The sequence below is a fragment of the Phyllostomus hastatus genome, unplaced genomic scaffold (genome assembly GCF_019186645.2).
Source record: "Phyllostomus hastatus isolate PE091 unplaced genomic scaffold, TTU_PhHast_1.1 phas_contig_210, whole genome shotgun sequence".
Classification (NCBI taxonomy): domain Eukaryota; kingdom Metazoa; phylum Chordata; class Mammalia; order Chiroptera; family Phyllostomidae; genus Phyllostomus; species Phyllostomus hastatus.
The window spans coordinates 25,097,969-25,121,883 of record NW_025333737.1 but is presented as its reverse complement, the minus strand read 5'-3'; the positions used below and the strand labels follow the sequence as shown (position 1 = coordinate 25,121,883).

Here is a 23,915-nt window from a genome sequence, read left to right as displayed (position 1 = left end):
TCCTTCAAGATTAAGTTTTCAAATGTCCTCCCTTCTACAAAGCTTTCCCTGATTCCTCTGAGCCAACATCATCTCTCTTTTGTCTGAATCCCAACAGTACTTTGTACCTTTCTGAAGCCACGGTCAATCTTGTATTAAACTTATTTTTGTCATCTTACTTTGTTCCGTAAGACGGTAAGCTTTTTAGCGTCTCCTAGCACAGACGGCATTAACTCAGTATCTCCTGAGGGTAGCCTGACATCGTACTAACTGGACACTTCTCTGGACAAGGGCACGGGATAGTGGCACTGGGTCCTGAACCCGGAGAGTCACAATCACCCAGAGAACTCCATGCTTTCTTCCTTTTAAAAACAAACACAGATTTCTGGGCAATATTTCTTGTGATTCTGATTGAGCAGGTCTTGAGCAGATCATGGAAACATGTGTTTTAAATTGTAGCAGGTGACTCTGATCACTAGTCAGAAAACGAGGAAGAACAGGGTTTGGAGCCAGTCTTTTCTAGCTGTGTGACCTTGAACAGGTGCTTGAGACACAGCAGCCAACATCACTGTTTTTAATTCCTTTAGCTTTAGGTTTTAAACTGGGTTGAAATGCACATCACAATTTAAGTTATACCTTTATGTAGGTATACTCATGATCAGTGGTTCTTAAGTGTGGCTGTGCTTATGGATTACCTGGGGATTTGAAAAGAAACCAACACGCCAATTCTGGGGCCTCAAACCACACTGATTTAATCAGATAGGGGAACAAGAGGCCTGATTACCTATTTTTATAAGTTTCCCAGGGGATTCTGATGCCTAACTGAAAAGTGAGAACCACTCTTCTAGATCTTTTCCTAAAGCAGTGTCAGAAAAGAGGAAAAACTGAAAATAAAGAAAAAAAGAGGAATAATTAAGAAAAAGAAAAGAAAAGCACTACCAAAAGGAAGGAAAAGGCCCAAAAAGTTTATACAGGAAACTGAAGATAATATTGGCCTTGTTACAATTCTCTGCTGGACTAGCTCTGACCAGGAAGTAATTTAATTAAATATTCTTCCTCTACTTAGGATACACTTCAACAAAAAAAGGTGGCAGACTCAAGATGACAATCTTGACAACAAGCTATACAAAAAGAGATCCTCTGATAAGAGAATTCAAATTCATTCTAAAATTACTAGTAACCGACTTCCCAGTGAAGATCCAGACACATATATTTTATGTCAAAATGAATTGCGTTAGGGCTTCTTTCTCCCAATACCTTAAACACAGTTCCTATAACTGCATTTCTGTAGTTTAGTACCCATTCTCTTACCTTTCTAATGGTTGCGACACATATTGTGGAAAGATTTAATGGGTCTATAGCTTCCAATTTCATTCCTTCCTTGAACCATTCCCCACTCTGGTCTACTTCTTTTACCTAAAAAATTACATGAAAGCACATCTACTGTTACAACTGTTATAATTTTAATAATTACAATGTTACCAATTAGAAAAGGTTTACCACATGGAAATACCAAATGCCTTCTCCTACCTACCTAATATTGTAACTCAAACTTCCATTAGGGAACAGAGAGAATTCAGGTAAACCGGCAGAATTTAAGGGTAATTATAATCAATAGTTGTGACACCTGTGAATTACAAGGTCTCAATCCTTTTAAGTGAACATATGTAATTGTGATTTCCATAATTTAGGAAAAACCCACAACCCTCTTTCAAACATAATTTACAAATGAGGGTTCTTATAAAAACTTCTTACCTTAGCAAATAAATGTGGTGGTGTATCAAAATGTCCATCCTGTTTCTTTGTAATATCTACAAGGAAAAGTTACATACTAATCTGTCAGCATTTGTGAGAAGATCAAAAACCACGTTTCTTTGAAGGTTTCAAACTCACAAGGTATGTATACTCTAAAACATGGCAAAAATACATGCCTTCTACATTTACGATGAATAACCTTTAATAATTTCTCTTGTCAGGATACATGTGCCATTAAGTACAGTCAGCCAATTAGAATGCTGGCTATTTCCTTAATTAGGGAATTACAACTTTAGAAACATGTTTTAATGTGTTCAGTATTAAGTCTAACCAGATGTAATCCTATTTTGATTTAAATTGAATGGAATGGGAAAGGGTATCTTTAGATCAAATGGGCTGGATAAGAAAAGTATAGAAAAACCAAATGGAGTGGTGACCAAAAGTGCATTATTTTAAAACTGGGAACAAGCAGAAGGAATATAAAGGAATTAGGATACAAATATTCCGGTGTGAAGCTTCCCTAATGAAGGTAGAACAAGCAGCCCAGACAACTAAACTGCTATTTCTGACCTGTGCTATTCTGGAGAGGAAAATAATCAAGTAGTGCACTTCAGCCTCAGTGACATTGTCAACAGGAGTTCTTGTGACAGGTGCTTACCAGATCTTTTGAATCGATGGCCTATGCTTCGAGACCAACCGATATGATGGATTAACGGGCTGTGCATGTGGCACCAGAAGTCATCTGTTCTGTCTTCACTGTCTTCATACACCAATCTTAATCTTCCTCCAATGACACTCTCCACCACTGCTACTCGTGTTCGACACAAATGCCTCTTGTCGACCACTTCTACTCTCATGCAAGGTTTGAAAGGGTACTGCATGCTCTCTGAAACCTTGAAACCAAAGCAGATGAAAACTCTTTGGAATTCAAGACAGAGGTCTACAAGTCATTTTACCATTGTGCTATTAAAACTATTGATATTTAATGTGGCTCTGGCTCACTAAACTAAAGCAATTCCTTAACAAAACTCAGAAGTCACTCCTTTTTACAGAGCTCTCATTTGACACTCCAGTCCTTTCTAAGTCTTTACCTTTTGTGAGAAATCGGGAGGAAGTGTTTTGGCACCAGTAAGTCGTTTCACTAGAAAAGCTTTCCAGTTAGCATACTTATGCTGAATAGCTAGAACAGAAGAAATAACCAGTTACACTTTAGCGACGAGTATAATTGCTTCATAAAGTATTTGTAAGGGAAAAATAAATTTCCTTGCAATATACTATATTAATCAAGATCCTGAAGAAGGGCAACAAAAATATAGAAGACAAGTATGTCTTGCTGGCAAATATGTTACTTGAAAACAAAAAAATATAATTTTAATTTCTATATTATCTTAATGTTACTACGAGTGAAACTGCATTAAGTTATGTATATTTAAATTACAGTAAGGATAAACAGACTACTTACTTCTAGGAGGGACAAGAGGTTTTCCACTGGCTGCACACCAACCAACTGGATGGATATCAGAACCACACACATTGCACCAGAAGTCTAGAGCAGAGTCATTTTCAAATCCTTCATATCTTAACAGGGCATTGTAACCTGAAATCAATAAAGCAATCACCACATAAGGAGAAAGCGAACGAAACAGAACAGGATCTAGCGCTGGTAATGGCTGGGAAATGTTAGCGTGCATCTGCACCAGAAACACCTGCAGGACTTGTGTGCAGACAGACAGCGAGGCCCCAACCTGGAGGTTTTGATTTGTATCTCGGGTGAGTCTGAGGATCTGCATTTCTGACTAGTCCCTAGCGATGCTGTGGCCACTGGTGCAGGGACCGGACTTCGAGAAGCACTTGGTGCACGGACAACACTCCAACCGAGAACCATTTATATAATGCAGCTAGTTTAATGGTTTTCAGGGCATGGCTTCCTCCTTTGAATGTATTTCAATTTCACTCATAGTTTTTTAAATTCTGAAAAATAAATCTGCAGTGAAAACACGGTTGGGAAAGTTCTAGAATGTGTCGTTTTGAAAATAAAAGAAAGATGATTGTGTGGTTAATAAAACCTTTTTAAGTCAAAGAAATCCAGTTAAAGTATATTTCAGAGAAATTACTTTATCCAGTTGATAATCTGGATTTAGCTACTTCCAAAGTCTAAAATGTTCAACCTATTTATTTGGAAATAAGACTAGAAAAATGTTAGGTCAAGAAACTCAATAAATACAAACAATAGCATGTGAAATCATTTAAAAACTGTATCTACTAAGCAAATAGGAAACTATATTTCATAGAAAGAATAGTAAGGTTATATAACCTGTTTGTAATTTAATAAATCTTAGGTTGAAATAGATCAAGGTTTAACTTAAGGCCTTTAGTGGAATAAAAGAGGACCAATAACTTATATTTCAGGCCAGGAGGTAAGTTCAGTCAGCATTTTCATGAGTTAATATCTAAGATAAAAATTTATAGCATTAAACCTTTAGCCTTAAAATTCATAATTCACAGAAAAACTCACGAGTCTGTTAACGGCTATAGTTCATAATTATCATATTATATTAAGCTCTAGTTCATAATATCATCAGGCTCACTTCTAAAATACCATTAAAGTGGCTAGAATAAGATATATGAAGCAATTAGATAAAACAGAAAAGTAAAATCAGACATGGAAGGCAAATAATAATTCTTAGATATTCACTGCCACTGACTTAAACATCGAGGACAGAAACAACATATTGCTGTTTTAAATTTTGGTGTAGAGAATACAATCATTTAGAAATGCTTATATAGCTGGGGAAATATCTGAAGGAAAAGGTGGGAGTTGAATTGGGTTACATGCTAAGTACAAAGCATGAAATAGACTTCCAGTCAGGATGGTGGCACAGGTAGATATGGCTCACCTCTTTGCACAACCACATCAAAATTTTAACTGAAATATATAATAACCATCAGAAATTAAGTTGAATGGAAGTCTGGCAGAATTAAAGAAACCATATCCACCCAGAATAGTAGGAGGGGCACATGTGCAGAAAAGGGTGGTCCCTCACGAGTGGTGGCTAAAACTTCTAGAGGGATATCTCAGGAGCAAGTAGTTCCAGCCCCACACTAGGCCACCCAGCCCAGGGTTCCAGAGCCAGGAAGGTAAGTCCCCACAACTTATGGCTGCAAAAACCAGTGGGGACTGAGTCCATGAGTCCCAAGAAGCTCCTCTTATACAGCCTACACACAGACTCACCTACTCAGACTCACTCCCTTTGAGCTCCAGCACTGGGGCAGCAGCTTGAAAGGCATCAAGGGCATAAAGGGAGGAACTGAAGTGTCGGGCATCAAGGTGAGCAGAGGCCACTGTCCCCTTTCTAAAGCCTCCCCTGAAAGAGCCTGCAAGCTAGTGCCATAGCTGAGACCCCATCAACCTGGCTAACACTTGACATGCCTTGGAGATCCCCAGAGACATAGCCCCACCCAACTTATGGACCCTCTCAAGCTAATTTTCCATATGAATGGCTGGTCTTGGCTCCTGCTTCACAAGGGCCTAAATCCTCTCAAACAAGCAAAAGGTGGCCTCAGTGAGCCCCCAGCTCTGCACTAGCAGCAACCAGCCTAGGTTCATAGCCTGGCTTTACCTAGGACTCTCCAAACCAAGTACAAGTACCAGCCATCTCAGATTACTTTGCAACTCAGGCAGGGTGGCCCCAGGCAAAACACAGGTGGGGGCTGATCTTGGCCTGCCCCACCTGGGAAACCCCAGGGCCAGCACACACAGTGGACAGCTACAGACCACATCCAAGCACCACCACCCTGCTACTGCACAACTGATCCTCCACAGAGGGCAGAGGTTGGTGGTCAGTGGTCAAAGCCAGTCCTTGCAGCTGACTGGCCTGGGTACATCCCTCTCTTTAATCTGCCAAGAGCAACCAAAGCTCAACTACAAGGAGAGGGTGTACTCAGCCTACACAAAGGGTGCACCTCGAGCCCAGCTTGGGTGATAGGGGAGGCTGTGCCACTGGACCCTGCAGGGCACCTACTACATTAGGCCAGACTACCAAGACACGGAGTCAAAGCAGCTAATACATAGAAACAAACATAGGGAGGCTGCCAAAATGAGGAGACAAAGAAATATGGTCCAATTGAAAGAACAGATCAAAAGTCCAAAAAAGAGCTAAATGAAATGGAGATAAACAATCTATCAGATGCAGAGTTCAAAACACTGTTTATAAGGTTGCTCAAGGAACTTAGCGAGGACTTGAACAGCATAAAAAAGATCCAGTCAGAAACGAACGATACACTAATTGAAATAAAGAACATTTTATAGGGAAATAGTAGTAGAGTGGATGAAGCCAAGAATCAGATCAATGATTTGGAACCTAAGGAAGCAAAAAACAACCAATCAGAACAACAACAAGAAAAAAGAATCCAAAAAACTGAGGATAGTATAAGTAGCCTCTGGGACAACTTCAAGCATTCCAACACTCACATCATAGGGATGCCAAGAGAACAGAAAGAGCAAAGAACTGGAAATCTATTTGAAAAATAATGAAAGAAACTTGCCTAATTTGGTGAAGGAAACAGCAAGTCCAGGAAGCACAGAGTCTCAAATAAGAAAGATGTAAAGAGGCCCACTCCAATACACATCAAAATTAAAACGCCAAAGGTTAAAGATAAAGAGAGCATCTTAAGAGCAGCAAGAAAAAAAAAAGCAGTTAGTTACCTACAGGGGAGTTCCCATAAGACTGTCAGCTGATTTCTCAAAAGAAACTTTGCAGGCTAGGAGCGACTGGCACGAAACATTCAAAGTCATGAAAAGCAGGGACCTACACCAAGAATGCTCTACTCAGCAAAGCTATCATTTAGAATCAAAAGACAGATAAAGAGCTTCCCAGATTAAAAAACACAAAAAACAAAAACCCCAAAACAAACAAAAAAAACCCCAACACAAACAAATAAAAACATAAGGTGTTCATTATCACCAAATCATCATTGTATGAAATGTTAAAGGAGCTTATTTAAGAAAAAGAAGATCAGCCCTGGCTGGTTTGGCTCAGTGGACTGAGTGCCGACCTATGAATCAAAGGTTGCTGGTTCGATTCCTGGCAGAGCACATGCCTAGGTTGTGGGCCGGGTCCCCAGTCGGGGGTGTGAGAGAGGCCACCTATTGTTTCTCTCACACACTGATGTTTCTCTCCCTCTCTTTCTCCCTCCCTTTCCCCCTTTCTAAATATAAATAAAATCTTTTTAAAAAAGATCAAAACTATGAACAATAAAATGGCAATAAATACATATCTATCACCAACTGAATCTAAAAAACAAGCTAAGCAAACAAGAACAACAGAGACAGAATCATGGATACAGAGAGCATTTTGATGGTTGCCAGATGGGAGGAGTTATGGGGGAAAGGGTGAAGAGGTGAGGGGATTGAGCAGTACAAACAGGTAGTCACAGAATAGCCGTGGGGATGTCAAGTACAATATAGGAAATGGAGCAGCCAAGGAACTTATACACACATGACCCATGGACATGAACAATGGTGGGGGGATTGCTTGAAGGAGTGGGGGTGCTGGGTGGAGGGGGACTAAAGATGGAAAAATCAGGACAACTGTATTAACATAATCAATAAAATATAATTATTTGTATTAAATTAAAAAAAGAAAAGCATGGCACATTGCTATGGGAGTAAGCAGAGGCACAGAGGTGACAGAGAATAGGTTATATGAGGGAGGAGGAAGATTGATCCCATCAGAAAAGATCACTTATGTTGGGGAGCAACAAAAATTTGGGCACTGGCATATGGTGCAACTCAACTAGCTGTAAATGCTGACCATATCTGTCCTTGAACGACAAAGGAAGCATTAAAGACATCTGAGCGGACCCTGGCCAGGTAGCTCGGTCAGAGCACCATCTGGGTATGCCAAGGCTCCGGGCTCAAACCCCGTTCAGGGCACACAGAAGAATCAACCAATGTATGCATGAAGAAGTGAAACAATAAATTTGTTTCTCTCTAAAAATCAACAATTAAAAAAAAGGCATTTGAGTAGAAAAATGGAATTAAGATCATTTTTAGGTAAATTAAATTTATCGGCAGAACAGTGACCAGTACGCAGGGTGTTTGGGGGAGAATTTCTGGACAGGGCTAAAAAGAGCAGGCTGAATAAGACACCTCTTCCAGTCATCTAAGGACAACTTTTCTTAGTTGAGTGGCTATCCCTCCTCCAAAGTACTCCAGTGCCCTACTATACCGCCACTCACTGGGCACCCTGTCATAATCATATCCAACACTGGCAGATGTAAGGTTGCTGAAAAAAAACAAACAAATCTTACACTCCTGCACATCACTTGCTTACAGTGTCTAATGTCATAAATACCTAACGCATTTATTTCATGAGCAATTAAGAAGGGCCAGAGTATATAAAGGGAGTGAGGATGAGAAAAAAGGAAGAATCCAAGACACACAAAATTATCAACCCTAGTTTATTTTTGGCATTATAAATCTTATCACTTTTTTCAGTACCTCAACTGTGTGTTACTTTTTCAAGTATTTCCCTATTCCAGGGGTTGGCAAACTATCATTGGCCCACAGATCTGGCCTGATGTTTTTTATATTCTGCCATCTAAGAATGGTGTTTACACTTTTAATGGAAAACAAACAAACCTAGAAAACAAAGGAAGAATAATATTTCAAGATACATGACATTTAAATAAAAATCAAATTCAGTGCTTATAAGTAAAGTTTTACTAAATCACAGCCATGCCTATTCATTTATGTATCACTACGGCTGTTTTCATGCTATGATGGCTGAGTTGAGTAGTTATGACAGACTGTATTGTCCAAGAAGCTGAAAACATGGACTGTTTTGCTTTTTACAGAAAAAGTTTGCCAATCCCTGCCCTATTACCATATTAATTTATTTGGCAACATTTGCAAAATTCACAAATATGCTTCCTTATAAGTTACAAACACATTTGGCGTTTTCTAATACATGAAGCGTGCTCTTCACCTGCTAGTTTTACAATCCCAGCAATCCAGAAGACTTTGGTAGGCAGGCTGCAGTCTGTATTGGGAACTTCTACTCTCACATTCTCTGAGATATCACCCCAGCAGGTCCCCATAGGTGCCTGTCATATAAAAATTATTAAATTATCATTTTATTAATACAAAGCCTAAAACAGTCCATCCAAACTTAAGCATTGCTACCAATAATAAAATACTGAACTAAAAATGCCATTCAAATTATTCACTTTTCTTTAGAAGTGTAATTATTTCTTTTTTCACAGAATTCTATTTGGAGAAAGCCAGTGACAGCGTCAAGCTCAAGATGAAGAGGATTCACATACATTAGAATAGATCCATGTTGACTTCAAAACTCAATACTGTCCTAATACAAGACTTGAGCAGTAATTTTTGTAAAAGCTGAATCACAACTTGGTAGATTTCACAGGACAAAACTGACTTAAGAAACTCATTATTTTTAACATGTACTGAATGAATGACTGCACTTTAATCCCTAATTTTAAAAGATCTTGCCAAAGAGCCGAAAGAAAAATAATTCCCATCAGCAATGTGGTTTCTAATAACAAAGGAGAAACAAAACTTAGTTATTTATATTTCAACTTAGTTAAAATTCATAGAACAGAAATACAGCCTGTTCAGACAGACATGTGGCAAAAGTACCGAGTCAAGTTATTTAAAAGTTGGAGTTTACGCATACCATGGCTAAATAATGCTGTTTCTAAATTTTTCATGCAGGAGTTACTATAAACAAAGAAAAAACTTTCAATGTTAGAGCTGGAAATCACTAGCCTTTATACCAAATGGTTAAGATGGAGATCCAGAAAACCAATCAAATGGCTATCATGAAGGGATTTTCAAAAAGTTCACATACGTTTCCAAATTACAATTTCCACTCCATTTTAATCCTTAAAATGTGAGGCCATTGCCCTGACTGGTGTGGCTCAGTTGGCTGGAGCGTCCTCCTGTAAACCGAAAGGTCGTGGGTTTGATTCCCAGTCAGGTCACATGCCTGGGTGGCAGGCTCGGTCCCGGTTGGGGAGCACATGAGGGGCAACCAGTTGACCTACCACAGATGGTTCTCTCCCCACCATGGATGTTTCTCTCCCTCCCTCCCTCTCTCTTTAAAATCAAAGGGCATGTCCTTGGGGGAGGATTAAAAAACTAAACCTTGAGGCCATTTACAAGTATTTGGCACGTATGCAATGGTTGATTAAATCAAAATCAGCAAATTCAGGAATATAAATGTTGACAATACTGAACCATCTCTGTGGCCCTTGACTCCAGCTCCTCATTAAGTATAAGTTAACACCTTGACCACAGAGAAAAGGATTAGGTGAGGTTGTAAAAGACCTGATAATACAAACGAATCAGGAAAAGACAAAATAGCTTCCAAGCTTGAAGATGAGTAAACGAAGACATCCAGGAGTTACACAAACCAGCCACTCTGAACATTCTGCGATGTTTTTCATGCAAGGACTCCCACACTTTGGCAAATACTAACCCAACAGGAAGATTAGCCTAACACAGTATTCAAAACCCCTATCCTCTCAATAGTTTACATAGAATTTCTGAAGGAGAGGAAGAAAATGTCAAATACTGAACTAGGGTAAGTCTGGAACCAAACACGGAATCAATTTGTAGCTACTGCTTGAAGTAGCAACAGTGAGTCTGCCTCAGTAACTTGCGGACGGTGGCCTAGCTCAACAATTTTTGATTCTGGAAGAGTACACATCACTACCTCCTTGAGCTGTACAAAAAAAATAATACATCCACCATGACTACCTCCTTCTGCTTTTTTTAAATTGAAATATTGGACTCTTCAGGTTCTGCTATCTCCCCCTATATCACTCTAGACTGGGGCCATCCCTATTGCCAGCAGATATAATTAGAAAAGGAGGCTGGAAGGAAGATAGGTAACACAGATTAAGCTAAAATAAATTAACACCAAGAACATGCATTCAATTCTGTGAGGAAGAACCAATCAGAGCAGACAGATGTAGTTAAATATATGTATTGAATTAAGGTAGTGTATTCATCCCTCTTTATTTGGCTGCCAAATCTTATGGAATGGGTTTATTTTTCATTGAGAAGAAAGAGGCATGGAATTGTTGACCAGCTGGGGTTTATGTTGGGACACTGCTAAGTGAATTTGGCATACAAGATTCCCTTTTGAATTATGTATGACAATGTCATGCTGAGTTTTTTTTAAAAAGCCTTAATAATTGTTTGGAGAAAATAACTTTGTTACATTTTATTAAAGAAAACAAAGTGTCAATACGATCACTGAAAAAATAAAGTTAATGTTGACTTTAGTGGGGGATATTATGGTTTTGGCCCTTACAGTCTGGATTGGTATAGGAGAAAGTAGCAGAAAGTGACATTTGTTCTTGCCTGTAAGTTTGTGGTTCTGCTAGGCCCTCTTAAACCAATCCATATGGTTTACTCTGAGAAAGAAAAAAGAGGAAACGAAAACAACAACGTAAAAGAGCACCACAGTCATTGAACGGTATGTGCTCGATGTGTTGAAATAGCAAGGTAATTACATAGATATATCTGCCCTTTTGTTTAAATGAATATTCTTAAGTGTGGAAGACTAAATGACCCAGGGCTTGACAGCCATCTTCATCCAAGTCATCTGTCTTCTCTTGCTGGCAGGAGGGATACCTCTGAAAGTCTGGATTGGCATAGCATGAACTAGCAGAACCATAATTTACAGGTAACAACAAATTTACCTTCCAGACTCAGGACGAGAGGTCCACCTCAGGCTCCTCCCAAACCAGGAAGATCTGCTTCACCACTTCCTGCTCCAGGGCCACTCGTGAGGGCTATCTGGGAGCGACTCTCCTTCCCTGCAAGGTAAGCTATCATCAGGTCCTGCAGGACATGGCCAAATCCAAATGCTGAGGGCTCCCCAGCACAAATGTAAAACCTCCACCTGACTGTCTGAAAGAAAATAATTTGGTGGGAAGTCCGATTTTCTGCACTTCAAGAACATTCCCAGATAGTCCAATAGCCCGGATGGCTAGTACTCAGAACCTAAGAGAGCTGACACACTGCACACACGAGGCTTCATGGCAGAAATACAGATTTCCTTCCATAGAGCTGCCAGCCGATAACTCTTGATAACCACACACAATCTTCAACATTAATAGAGTTTAAGTGGGTAGAGGGTTAGCCTTGAAAGCTGCACTAGGTAACCAAAAAAGACTCAATCCCAATGATAATATGGCAAATGCAGAAAAAGCCACCATTGAAATATTTTAAGATTAACAGGCATATGATTACTAAAGTGCATCAAGTAGAAAAAGATGAACCCTGGCTGGTGTGGCTTCCGGGACTGAGCGCCGAACGGCAAACCAAAGGAATGCAGGTTCGATTCCCATCAGGGCACATGCCTGGGTTGTGGGCCAGGTCCCCAGTGGGGGATGCACAAAAGGCAACCACACATTGATGTTTCTCTCTCTCTCCCTCCCTTCCCCTCTCTCTAAAAGTAAATAAATAAAATCTTAAAAAAAAAAAAAAGAAAGATGAAATATTTGGCTAAAATGATGGAGGAAAAAATTACCGGAAATGAACTAAAAACTACTCCTAAATAATACTACTTGCTAGAATTAACAGGAAAAAAACAACTGCTCCCTTTTTCTCCAGAAAGCCCATTCACCCTTCAATACTAGAATGTACTTTTTGGGGTGGTGGGAACAGGGAGATGGGGAGTGCAAGGACACTACACAAAAATGGGATGCTTGGGGCGGAAGTAAGATTACAAATGAGACAATGCCATGTGCACAACATAAAAAGAGACAGAAAACAGTGGTTACTAGGTTTTAAAGGCATAAAACAGCACATAATTAAAAAAACCACATATTAAACCAATATTGTTTAAGAATTGGGAGACTGCAATAGAACAAACACTTTAGAAATCATACCAAAATTAAGAAAGTAATCTAGCCCTGGCTGGTGTGGCTTAGTGGACTGAGCACTGTCCTGTGAACCAAAAGGTCACCATTTTGATTCCCAATCAGGGCACGTGCCTGGGTTGTGAGCCAGGTCCTTAGTAGGTGGCATGTGAGAGGCAACACACATTGAGGTTTCTCTCTCTCTCTTCCTCCCTCCCTTCCCCTCTCTAAAAATAAATAAAATCTTTAACTATAAAAGAAAAAGAAAGTAATCTAGATTATTTAGGTTTTGTTTAACACTGGTGAGTTTTGCTATATCACAGTTCACTGCTTTCCTACAGAGAATCTTTTGTGGTAACACAATAACTAACTCAGATGGAGCAACCAAGTGCCAGAACTAATTTAAGTTTTCTTTCCATTAAAAAAAAAATTCTGCAATCTAGGATGACAATCTAGTGTAGATTCTAACATAGTTAAAATGGATGAAGTCGTATTTATTTTCAACTTTCAGTGGAGTCACGTGAAAGTGCGCGCATGTGGTCAAGGATAGGCAAGACCTTTTTTTTTTTAAACTTGGAAGAGATTATTTTACTGATAAGCACATACCTGACAAGTAGATAAGTTTTGCTATAAACTATTGTTACTGTATATATACAAACAAAAGGGCTTTTCTTTTGTTCTTAAAATTGAAAGTATACTTGTGACACAGGTGGCAAAGAAATATGGGTAACCTTATTCCCTCGGAATAGCTGGTGTACAGGTCAGGCACCAAAGAGAGGGCTAGAAAATATCAGGTAAGAAACACCAGGTGGTATTTGTGGAGGTGGGATGTAAATGTACAGCAAACTAAGCTTTACTAAAGGCACAGCATACATGTACCTGCATACATGTACAAAGGACTTTAAAAAAATATACAAAACTGTAACTATTTTCAAGGGCAAAAAAAGCAGGATGCTGACACTTCTGGCTTTAGCAATGACAATACTGCAAGATAGTAGAATATACCATCCAGGTACCAAACAAAAGAAATGTGAAACCTGTAAATACATAACTGAAGGATTACGATTTTAGCTTTTGATGATTCATATACATTTGGTATTAGCACAATTTGCCCCGCACTGTAATACCTAGGAAAGAAATGCTTTGCTTGATTTTATAAAGCAAATAATGGGAAATAGGAGTGCTTCAACTTAAGACTACAGTCTTTAAAAAATATTAACAGCGCTTTATAGCTAATGTTCTGCATGTACACAGAGTAACTAGAAGTTCTCTTGGGTGCAAAAATAAATTCCCACTAGAGGAAAATAACCTGTGAATTTCATTAATTTATATATTGTACCTAATTGGCATGTGGTTCTATAGTAGTATTTTGGAAATTTTTTGCAGTTAGGACAGAAACGGACACTGCTTTTTGGGGCTGTGAAGTAATAGCAAAAAACAAAACCAAAACCATACTGGTCTCTTACCTGGTTCCTGGCAGAGAACTCTTAAAACCTTCCTAATTTCCCTGGCTAGCGTAGCTCAGTGGATTGAGCACGGGCTGGGAACCAAAGTGTCCCAGGTTCGATTCCCAGCCAGGGTACATTCCTGGGTTGCAGGCCATAACCCCCGGCAACCGCACACTGATGTTTCTCTCTCTCTCTCTCTCTCTCTCCCCCCGCCCTTCTCTCTCCCTCCCCTCTCTAAAAATAAATAAATAAAATCTTAAACAAACAAACAAAAAAACCTTCCTAATTTCCTAAGCAACAAGAGCATTAGAAGCATCTTTTGCTCTAGTATTTGGCCTTTGGCCCTGGTTCTTGACACAGAGCCCCTAAATCCTTCAGAATTTCTTGGGTGAAAGAGTGTTTTGGTGCTAATATATAACTCTCTGTGGGCTTCTAGACAGCATCAGGATGGGAGCCGGTCACCAGGAACAACAAGCTGTAATTGTCAGCTTGGAACTTTCGGCCCCATTCCTCACCTTCCAGGAAAGTGAGAGGGGATGGGAAAGGAGATCATGCTTAAGTGAGGAAGCCCCCATAACAATCCCTATGTATGCGGTTTGGAGAGCTTCCGGGCTGGTACCCAGCGGAGGTGCTAGGAGAGTGGCACGTCTGGAGACCTCATGAAAGTTCCGTGTCCCTTTTCACATACTATGCCCTATGCATCTCTTCATTTATACCCTTTATTATATCCTTAATAATGAATCAGTAAATGTGTTTCCCCAGTTCTGTGAACCATTTTAGCAAATTAACAAACTCAAGGGGTCACAGAAACTCTAATTTATAGCTGGTCTATCAGAAGTACAGGTGACAACCTGGGACTTTTGACTGGTGTCTGAAATGGGGGTAGTCTTGTGGGACTGAGCCTTTATCTTGTGGGATCTGATGCTCACTCACTCCAGGTAGACAGTGTCAGAATTGAACTAAATTACAGGATGCTTGGCTGGTGTCAAAGACTTGCTTAATGTGTGAAGAAAAACCTCTAAATCCAGTGTTAGGACTATTGTGTGGTACTAGTATGTGAATAAAGGAGAAACACATGAGTGTTTTTTTCTATACAGGCTTAATTCAAGTCGATGTTAAACACAATCAAATAAAAAAATTTTGCATTATGAAATACAGGTTAAAGCCCAAAACTGAAAATTACAATCTAGCTACTAAAAAGAGTAGCAAGTCCCTTCATTTACAATAAGAGATGGATCAAATGAACTAGATGTTTTTTAAGATGACTTACAGCTTTGTGGCCATATGACTCAGGATTAATTAAAAGTGGTGTTATTTAACTCAGTGGTTTGCAGCCTCAGAGGCTGCCAAGAAGGGGGAGCCAAAGGCCGGGGTCAAGGCTCTGGCCATACCACCCCATGTCTTCCAGACCAATCAGAGTAGCTTCCTCTTATCCTGGCTATGTTTATTAGGGAAAAGGGGAATTCTGATGCTTAAGATAAAAAGTCTAAAAACTACCACCCAGAGAAACTGACAGACCTATCAGGTATCTGGCAATCATAACATACAGATTTCTAAATGCATATATTTAATGACAACTGGGCTTGATTTCCATTAGTAAATTATAAAAAAATCAAACATTGTTGTGATTATAAACCACTATGCATAATTGCAGCAATTACTGAAGAGAATATAGCCCTATAATATGCTTGGCAGAAATTTTATTGTCAGAAGATAGACCATAGAAAGAGGAATTCTACCCTTAAGGCTCTGACACTGCCCTCACCATAAATTGCTTTTCCAATCAGAACAACTTGCCTTCCAGGTTACACACTGGGTGTTTAAAAAAAAAAAAAAAATTATGTTTGAATGAAGAATCGGTAGGATTGGGGAAAGGCTACTAGCCTCTGTTCAAGCTGAAGACGAGGCACATGCAGAGTCTGGAGGAAGTGGGCCCTACTGATGAACCAGTGTTAGGGCACACGTCAAATCTTAAAAGACTAGAAGATAGATAACATAAGGCAGGATCTTGTGTTCCCAGCTGCTTCTGACAATGGGTTTTCTACAGCAAAAGCTACTCACTCTCTCTGGATAGACCTAGAAAACTATCTTGGGGAGAACCACGAGGAGTCAATTCTAAAAAAAGAAAAATCAAGTGCAGCATGAGGTGTGATGTCCTAAACCAAATGGCTTCACATGAAAGATGCTGGTCAAGGCAACAAAGCAAATGCATTTGTACTAAAATATACTAAGAAATTACTAACGTAAAATTTTTTCTATTTGATAAGGACAAGGCAGTAAAGAAAGATGAGTGGAACAGAAAGGCACTGGGCGACAGATGCCTCACTTCTAAATGCAAAAGAGGAGGCTCCACATTATTCATTGTTAGGAATATGACACTAAGGCTAAATGCTACATTCTATATGATAGAGTACGTCAATAATCTTAAAAGAACAAAGTCAAAAGCAAAGTCAATTTCATTATTATGACATTTTCTTGCAAAGAATTTTAATATAGTTTACTATTCAAAGATATGGACATGAAATAAAACATGCTACTGGGACTTTGAAATGCTATTATAAAAGGTATTCTGACTACTTAAATAAAATAGCTTGCACGGTTTATTACATTAAAGCATAAAAAAACAATATTAAAATAAAGGCAGTAAAGATATAAAAGCTATTCAGGAGACAGCAGACAGATGTTCCAGGTATCTAGGATGAAAGACTTATTATATCTGAGAATTTAATCTAATTTTGAGTTTCTTAGTACCAGAAAAAACTATCCTAAGAGAGGAAAGTTAAAGATTTGCTTAGTAGTTCTTTTTAAAACTGCTGTTGCCATATATTCAATATATTTCACAAATGTGACACCGTTTATCAACATTATAGTAAAATAAGTCACCTACTTCACACTGAGATGAAGAATGTAAGATTTCGTGTAAGTTGGCTGAGACAGTCCGCATGCCACAAGGGCTAAGGGCTCAACACTTGTACTTTCAAAGAAGAAAACTAGCAGATGAATGAACAAATTTTAATTTATATTTCTACCACTAAATTTATATGCTTGGATTTGATCAAGATCCTATACTGGCCATAAATGAATGAAAATTCATTTGGATTTCCATTCAGTTGTGTTTACATGCTGTTATTTAAAAGTAGAGCACTAACTTAACATTAAGTATACACAAAACCTCATTAATTTTCTAAATTCTCTTCTTGTCAGTAGCAGATAAAACATTTAAATATAAATTGTAGTGAGGTTAAAAAAAGCATTGCATATAATTTATCAGAGATAAATCAAAAAGGAATAGAATAGAAAGGAAAGAACACATCAAATATATTTTAAACATGATTCTGAATTCTTTCCAAGGCTCTGTAACAATCTAATTGCTAAAAAAAAGAAAACCTTACAAAGGGTTTTTGCATATTTATCACACATATCAGCCCACAATACTATATTACTAACAAAATAAACCTGGAACAAAGATCCTTTCCTTCCCGAATCATCAGGTCAAATCACAAAGATTTAGGTTCCATACATGATACATGGTTTCTATTAGGTTGAACTATATGACATTGCCAATGTACAACTATTTTTGATTACAAAACCAGCAACTTCTCGTGAAAATTTGAATAGTATTGTCCTTGCTTAAAATAATTTTGGACTGCAATGTCTTTATAGAAAGCTTTTACTTAAAAATGTATAGAATTTATTTTCAGCTATTGATAAGTATAACAGAAAAAATATTTCCATTACAAGGTATAAAATAAAGATGTAAGGAGAACATGCTTAGGTGTTATTGCACCTTCAGATTTAAGCCATGAATAAGCATTTCAGTATGAGGTGAGAAATTCCATACTCACATGTTTAAAGCAGGTAACTGGAGCTGCTATAAAGCTATTGCTATTGATGTAGTTGCCCCAGCTGAAACCTTCCATGGAGACTACTGTTGAAATAAAATAAATTTAGATATATTACAATTCTCAATTCTTAAAATGTAAAATGGTGTAAAATTAATTTATCATGTTTGAAGTTTTTTTTCCCTGTAAAAGGTTAAAGAACAAGCCCAGCTGACGTAGCTCAGTGGATTGAGCATGGGCTGCGAACCCAAGTGTCGCAGGTTCAATTCCCAGTCAGGGTACATGCCTTGGTTGCAGGCCATGACCCCCAGCAACCGCACATTGATGTTTCTATCTCCCTCCCTTCCCTCTCTAAAAATAAATAGATAAAATCTTAAAAAAAAAAAAAAGGTTAAAGAACTTCTCCAAATGAATGTGAACTTTGGCATAAATCGTATCTGCAAACAGCCAGCAGTTTAAGTCTTTTACATACAACACAGTTCCTCAAAAGCGAAGAGCTCTCCAGTTATGAGAAGCTAAGAACAGACGTGTTCATGATAACGAATGTGGATATGCTGCTTTTGTTTTTATTCCCATGCAGCTCTTGCGGTGAACCTTAGGGAGAAGTCTATCTCATATCTACCACCTAATACTAGGGGTTTTCATTACCTTACTCCCTACTTACCTCCCTGTCTTTGTGCTTCTGTTAAGAATCTCCTAATAGAAAGAGTCCTTTCCTCTTACAACACTCTTCTCGCCACTCCCTTGGAAGCCTGCTAAATGTCTTATTTCTTTGCCAATTATTCCCCACAATGCTCCCTACTCTCCAAAGCACAGAGAGAATCAGTACTTAAAAAATAAATACTAAACCAGATAAAAAAGCACTAATATTAAGGAGACTGTCACAAACACTGAACCTGGTGAACGCAAACATCCTCTTCTAGACTAACTGACCGAAACCGAAATGTCAGGGAGCCCAGTGTCATGTGCTAACAGGGAACAGAACTAGCTTAGCTAACCAGAATTCAACATCAAAATGTCAGTGATTAAAACCAGATGAATCAATATCAAATATTTCACATCTATTAACATTCAAGTCATTACCTGCTTTAGTCTTTGCTTGATTTTGCAAGGTAGCTTGATACTGAGCATATGCGGCTAGTTTAGCAACTAAAGGTTGTTTCTGAAGAACTTTAGCTTTCTTTGTTGGAGGCTTACCCTAAAACAAGAAGAGTTAAGTAAATAGGATTCTTTTCAGCACCCCCACCAACACCAAAAAGTAACTTGATTGCACACTACTACTTATTCTGCTTAAATAAACACCGAGGGTTTAGAAAATTATTAAAGCAGAGGGAACATACAAGGAATTTTAACAAGAGAAGTGTTTTCTGGAGTTCTGCCACAATGTAGATATCTAATATGGATAGCAGGGCTGGCATAGACAAAAATAGCAATATGCAATTAATATGTTAATAAAAAATTACATCCCATAAGATGTTAAAATATAGGCTGTGATGAATACTTGATTCTTTCTTTTACTAGATAAAACCAGTGGTTATTCACTCATGCAGGTTGCCAAGCATTGCTATTTTATGTGGTAAGAAAAGATAATCGAACGTTTAAAGAGCAAGTGACTGAGGTTTATACCTTTAGTGCTAACGCAAAAGATCAATGACAAAATGATCATGGGCCAAATTCAGTGTGACAAACTGCCATCCATTTGGGCACAGACCAATGCTCAGGATCTTTAGGCACTGTCTTTCTGAAATATAGAAATACATCTAAGTGATGTATTTCCTTAATTTGGAGGACTTAACCTTTTCAGTGCTATGTAATGATCACAATAAGTTAAAGGAGAATAAGAAAAAATGTGATCATCAAAGTAAACTAATTACAAGAATCAGGTATGTAATGCCTTTAAAAAGTTGTTTACATGCTACAACAGAAACAACTTAGATACATCATCAATTCTCCAGTCATTTTGTACGCCCTGATGTACATTTAGAGGAAGATGAGTTTCCTCCTATATTATGAACATTTTCAAAAAGGTTAGTTGGATTAACCAAATACATTTGGTCAAGGTATCAAATGGGTTGTTATCAAAAGTACAAAGCAAAGATGATGGGAAAATAAACCAAAGGGTAAATCATATCCTTACAAATGCTGAAAGATCTACCTTGACATAACTTAAAAGAAAACAAGGGGGGGCAAATGGCTTCAATTATTGAAAAGGGGACTGTATTTATGATTATTTAGGAAAAGGGTATTTTTAATCCACTTACACAACTCAGTTTATTCTGGATACTGTGCCTTGTCTACTTATAATAGCTGTCAATTTTATAGATTGAACACACACTGGAGCTCACCTACATCCTAAAAATGTGGGGTATAAAATGATAATTGACCAATGGGACAGAGGGGGAGTGCAGTGAATAACAATCAAATGACAGGTAAACGATGAAAGCCACAGAAATAATAGATATAAAGAATAAGGTTTCTGTACCGTTACCTGAAGTCTGGCCAAAATGCTTGCCTTCTTGGAATTTGACGAATAACTTCTTGAACATGAAACGCTGCAGAAACGCTTTGTTTTAGAGTAAAAAGCATCTCGCACACCAACCATCCCACACATTTCGCAGGTAGCTAATTAACAACAACAACAAAATATTGGTGTCATGATCATATAATAAAATCAATTTTAATCTAACAGTTTAATAACTTCTCCAACTATTTCAAAGTTTTAATTTAGATATTTTTGTTCTGGCTGGTGTGGCTCAGTGGATTGAGTGCTGGCCTGTGAACCAAAGGGTCACTGGTTCAATTCCCAACCAGGACACAGGCCTGGGTTTCGGGCCAGGTCTCCAGTAGGGGTGCATGAGAGGCAACCACTCATTGACGTTTCTCTTCCTCTCTCTAAAAACAAATAAAATCTTAAAATTTTTTTTCCTTCTAACAGAAAATTTCTATCTGTCATACAAATAGTAGAAAACCCTAGATGAAAGTGAGAGAAAAGACTGGTTATGATGCCTTCCTTGGCTAGGAGTTCCAGAAGATAAGTCAGGCTTAAAAAAGGGTCAAAAGACAAATATTTAAGTCGGATTGCACTAACATTTCCTTAGTGCTTACCAGGTGCTAGGAATTTTCACATACATTATGAGCTGTTTGAAAGGATTAGAAACAAGAGTTGAAAAGTAGGACACAACTGAGGACCAACACAAACTGTTGCATAAGCCTTTAAAATACTGCAGTGATGGAAGCCTATCAAGCCTCTTTTGTACATTAGTAACGGACAATGATCTCAACTGCAGAAAGGAAGAACTAGGGTCACAAGAACTGAAGCTCTAAAGAGATAAACAGATATATGCCCAGGAGTAGAACTGCTGAATTATATGGTCCTTGTATTTTTCATTTTTTGAGGAATAGCTATCCTGTTTTTCATAGTGGCCGTACCAATTTACATTCCCACCAACAGTGCACCAGGGTTTTCTCTTCTGTGTGCCCAACCTTTTGGCAACTCTGGGCCACACAGTAAATACACAAACACTGATGAAAACAAAAAAAATCTCATAACCTTTTAAGTAAATTTAGGATTTGCAGTTGGGCCACATTTGCAGTCATCTGGGCTGCATGGAGCCCACAGGCTGGAGCCCCCCCCCCCCCATCTAGATCCATGTCAATATCTGTTATCTCTTGTAGTCTTTTTAGTAACAGGCCCCCTGATGGGTGTGGGGTGTTATCTCATCGTGGCTTTGAGCTGTACTTCCCTGATGATTAGTGACGTTCAGCACCTTCTTTTGTACCCAGCTGCCATTTTATATCTTCTTTGGAAAGATGTCTGTTCAGGTCCTTTGCCATTTTTTAATCGGAATTTTTGCTTTTCTGCTACTGAGTTGCATGAATTTTTATATATTTTGGATATCAACTCTTTATCAGATATACAGTTATCTCATGTTCTCCCATTCTGTGTTGCCTTTTTAATTTACTGGTTTCTTTGGTGTAAGAATCTCTTTAGTTTGATGTAGTCCCACTATCTCTTTTAGCTTTTGTTTGTGCTTTTAGTGTCTCATCCAAAAAATCATTGCCGAGAGCTACATCAAGAGCTTTTCCCCTGGTTCCTCTAGGAGTTTCATGGTTTTAGGTCTTACATTTTAAGTCTTTCAGGGGTGTCCAACCCGTGGTCCGAGGGCTGCATGTGGTCTAGCATGGCTATGAATGTGGCCCAACACAAAACTGTAAATTTACTTGAAACCTTTTTTTCCTTCTCATCAGTTTCCATTAGTGTTCATGTATTCAATGTGTGGCCCAAGACAACTCGTCTTCCACTGTAGCCCAGAGATGACAAAAGGCTGGACACCCCAATATCAAGTTAATTTTTTTGAGCGGTATAAGAGTGGGGCCCAGTTTCATTCTTTTGCATGTGGATATCCAATTTCCCCAGCACTATTTTTAAAGAGACTACCCTTTCCCCATTGTGTGTTCTTTGTGCCCTTCTCAATAGTTGGCTATAAATTAGTATTGCAAAGAGGTATCTGCCCTCCAATGTTCATTGCCATGCTATTCATAATAACCAAGACATGGAAAAACTCAATGCCCTTTGACAAATGAAGAAAATGTGATATACATATATATCATCTATAGCAAATGAAATATTGTTCATTTAATAAAATATGCAGCCATTTAAAAAAAAAAGAAGAAAATCCTGTCATTCTGACAACGTGGATATGAAGGTACAGGGCCTTATGCTAAAGGAAGGAAGCCAGACAGAGAAAGACAAATACTGTGTGCTATCATTTATATGGGGAATCTTAAAAATAAAAATAAAAAAACCCTACTTCATGGAATGGTGGTTGCCAGAGGTTGGGGAGAGGGGGAAAGAGGGAGATGCAGGCCAGAGGGTTTCAAATTTTCCGTTATAAAAAGGATAAGCTGCGGGGATCTAACAATAGGGGTGACTATTGTTAATCATACACTATTATATACTTGAAAGTTGGTAAGAGTAGATTTTAAGTGTTCACACCACACACGCACACGAAGTCGACTACATGAGGTAATGGATGAGTTATAATAAGCTTGATCTTGGTAATCATTCCACAATATACATATATCAAATTATCACACTGTACACTTTAAATATATACAATTACACCCGTCAATCATTCCTCAATAAAATTGGAGGAAAAAAAGATGAACAGAAATAAAATTGGAAAAAAATTTAAGTGCCCAAGTAGGATCAAATCTCTACCCAAACAGTTAAAACTTGAGGCCCTCATAGTCTAACCGGTGTTTATAAGTCTATGAAAATTATGGGAAAAGGTAAGGTTCTAGAAGATGAGAGATGAATAAATGATGTCTAAGAGGAGAAAAAATGGTTTTCTGTTGTAAAAAGTGTAGAACTGATTATTATAAAGGCTAGTGATGTAGGTAAAAAAACTGTGATCCCAAGGGGACTGTATATCTTTGCCAAGAATTAAAGATGTCAAACCAGAATTCCCATGACTAGGAAGTAATCTCCACAGTCCTTAAAACAAGAGTCTGGCACACACAAAGCTTTGATAAACCTCATGTCCTTTTGTGATGAGATTAACAGACTAGTATGTCGTAACCAAACCATGGCACATTTGATAAAATCTGTCATGTAGCTTTGTCATTAAGGACTGAGAGATTTAAACTGAAGCGGGAGACACCTTGGTAGATGTTAACTGGTTGGATGACCACACCTAATGGGTTCTGATAAAGGAAGTGACATTTTTTGATATGGGCTGCAGGACTCTGTATGAGGCTGTGTGCTGCTCAACTTTTAAATCAAAAGATGAGAACAGGACTTATCAGGCATTATTATCAAATCTGTAAGTGACATGAAACAGAAAGATTAGACCTGGCTGGTGTGGCTCAGCGGACTGAGCACTGACTGGCCTGGGAGCCAAAAGTTCACGTTTGATTCCCAGTCAAGGCACATGCCTGGGTTGCAGGCCAGGTTCTCCAGTTGGGGCTGTGCAAGAGGCAACCACACCTT

General features: G+C 38.5%; 1 protein-coding gene across 2 annotated transcripts in view; it reads right to left on the bottom strand.

Moving 5' to 3' along the window:
• MBTD1 (mbt domain containing 1) overlaps positions 1-23,915 on the bottom strand; it is a 68,282-nt gene that overhangs the window by 16,508 nt on the left and 27,859 nt on the right. The window contains exons 6-14 of one of the 2 annotated variants that reach the window (XM_045836532.1): positions 20,406-20,545; positions 19,007-19,121; positions 17,927-18,009; positions 8,724-8,841; positions 3,197-3,331; positions 2,826-2,914; positions 2,393-2,627; positions 1,735-1,790; positions 1,291-1,395 (exon numbers count right to left, since the gene is read on the bottom strand). In XM_045836532.1, the coding sequence (XP_045692488.1) occupies positions 1,291-1,395; positions 1,735-1,790; positions 2,393-2,627; positions 2,826-2,914; positions 3,197-3,331; positions 8,724-8,841; positions 17,927-18,009; positions 19,007-19,121; positions 20,406-20,545 (1,076 nt within the window). The remainder of the gene's footprint in view (positions 1-1,290; positions 1,396-1,734; positions 1,791-2,392; positions 2,628-2,825; positions 2,915-3,196; positions 3,332-8,723; positions 8,842-17,926; positions 18,010-19,006; positions 19,122-20,405; positions 20,546-23,915) is intronic. The other variant, XM_045836533.1, reaches the window with a different exon arrangement.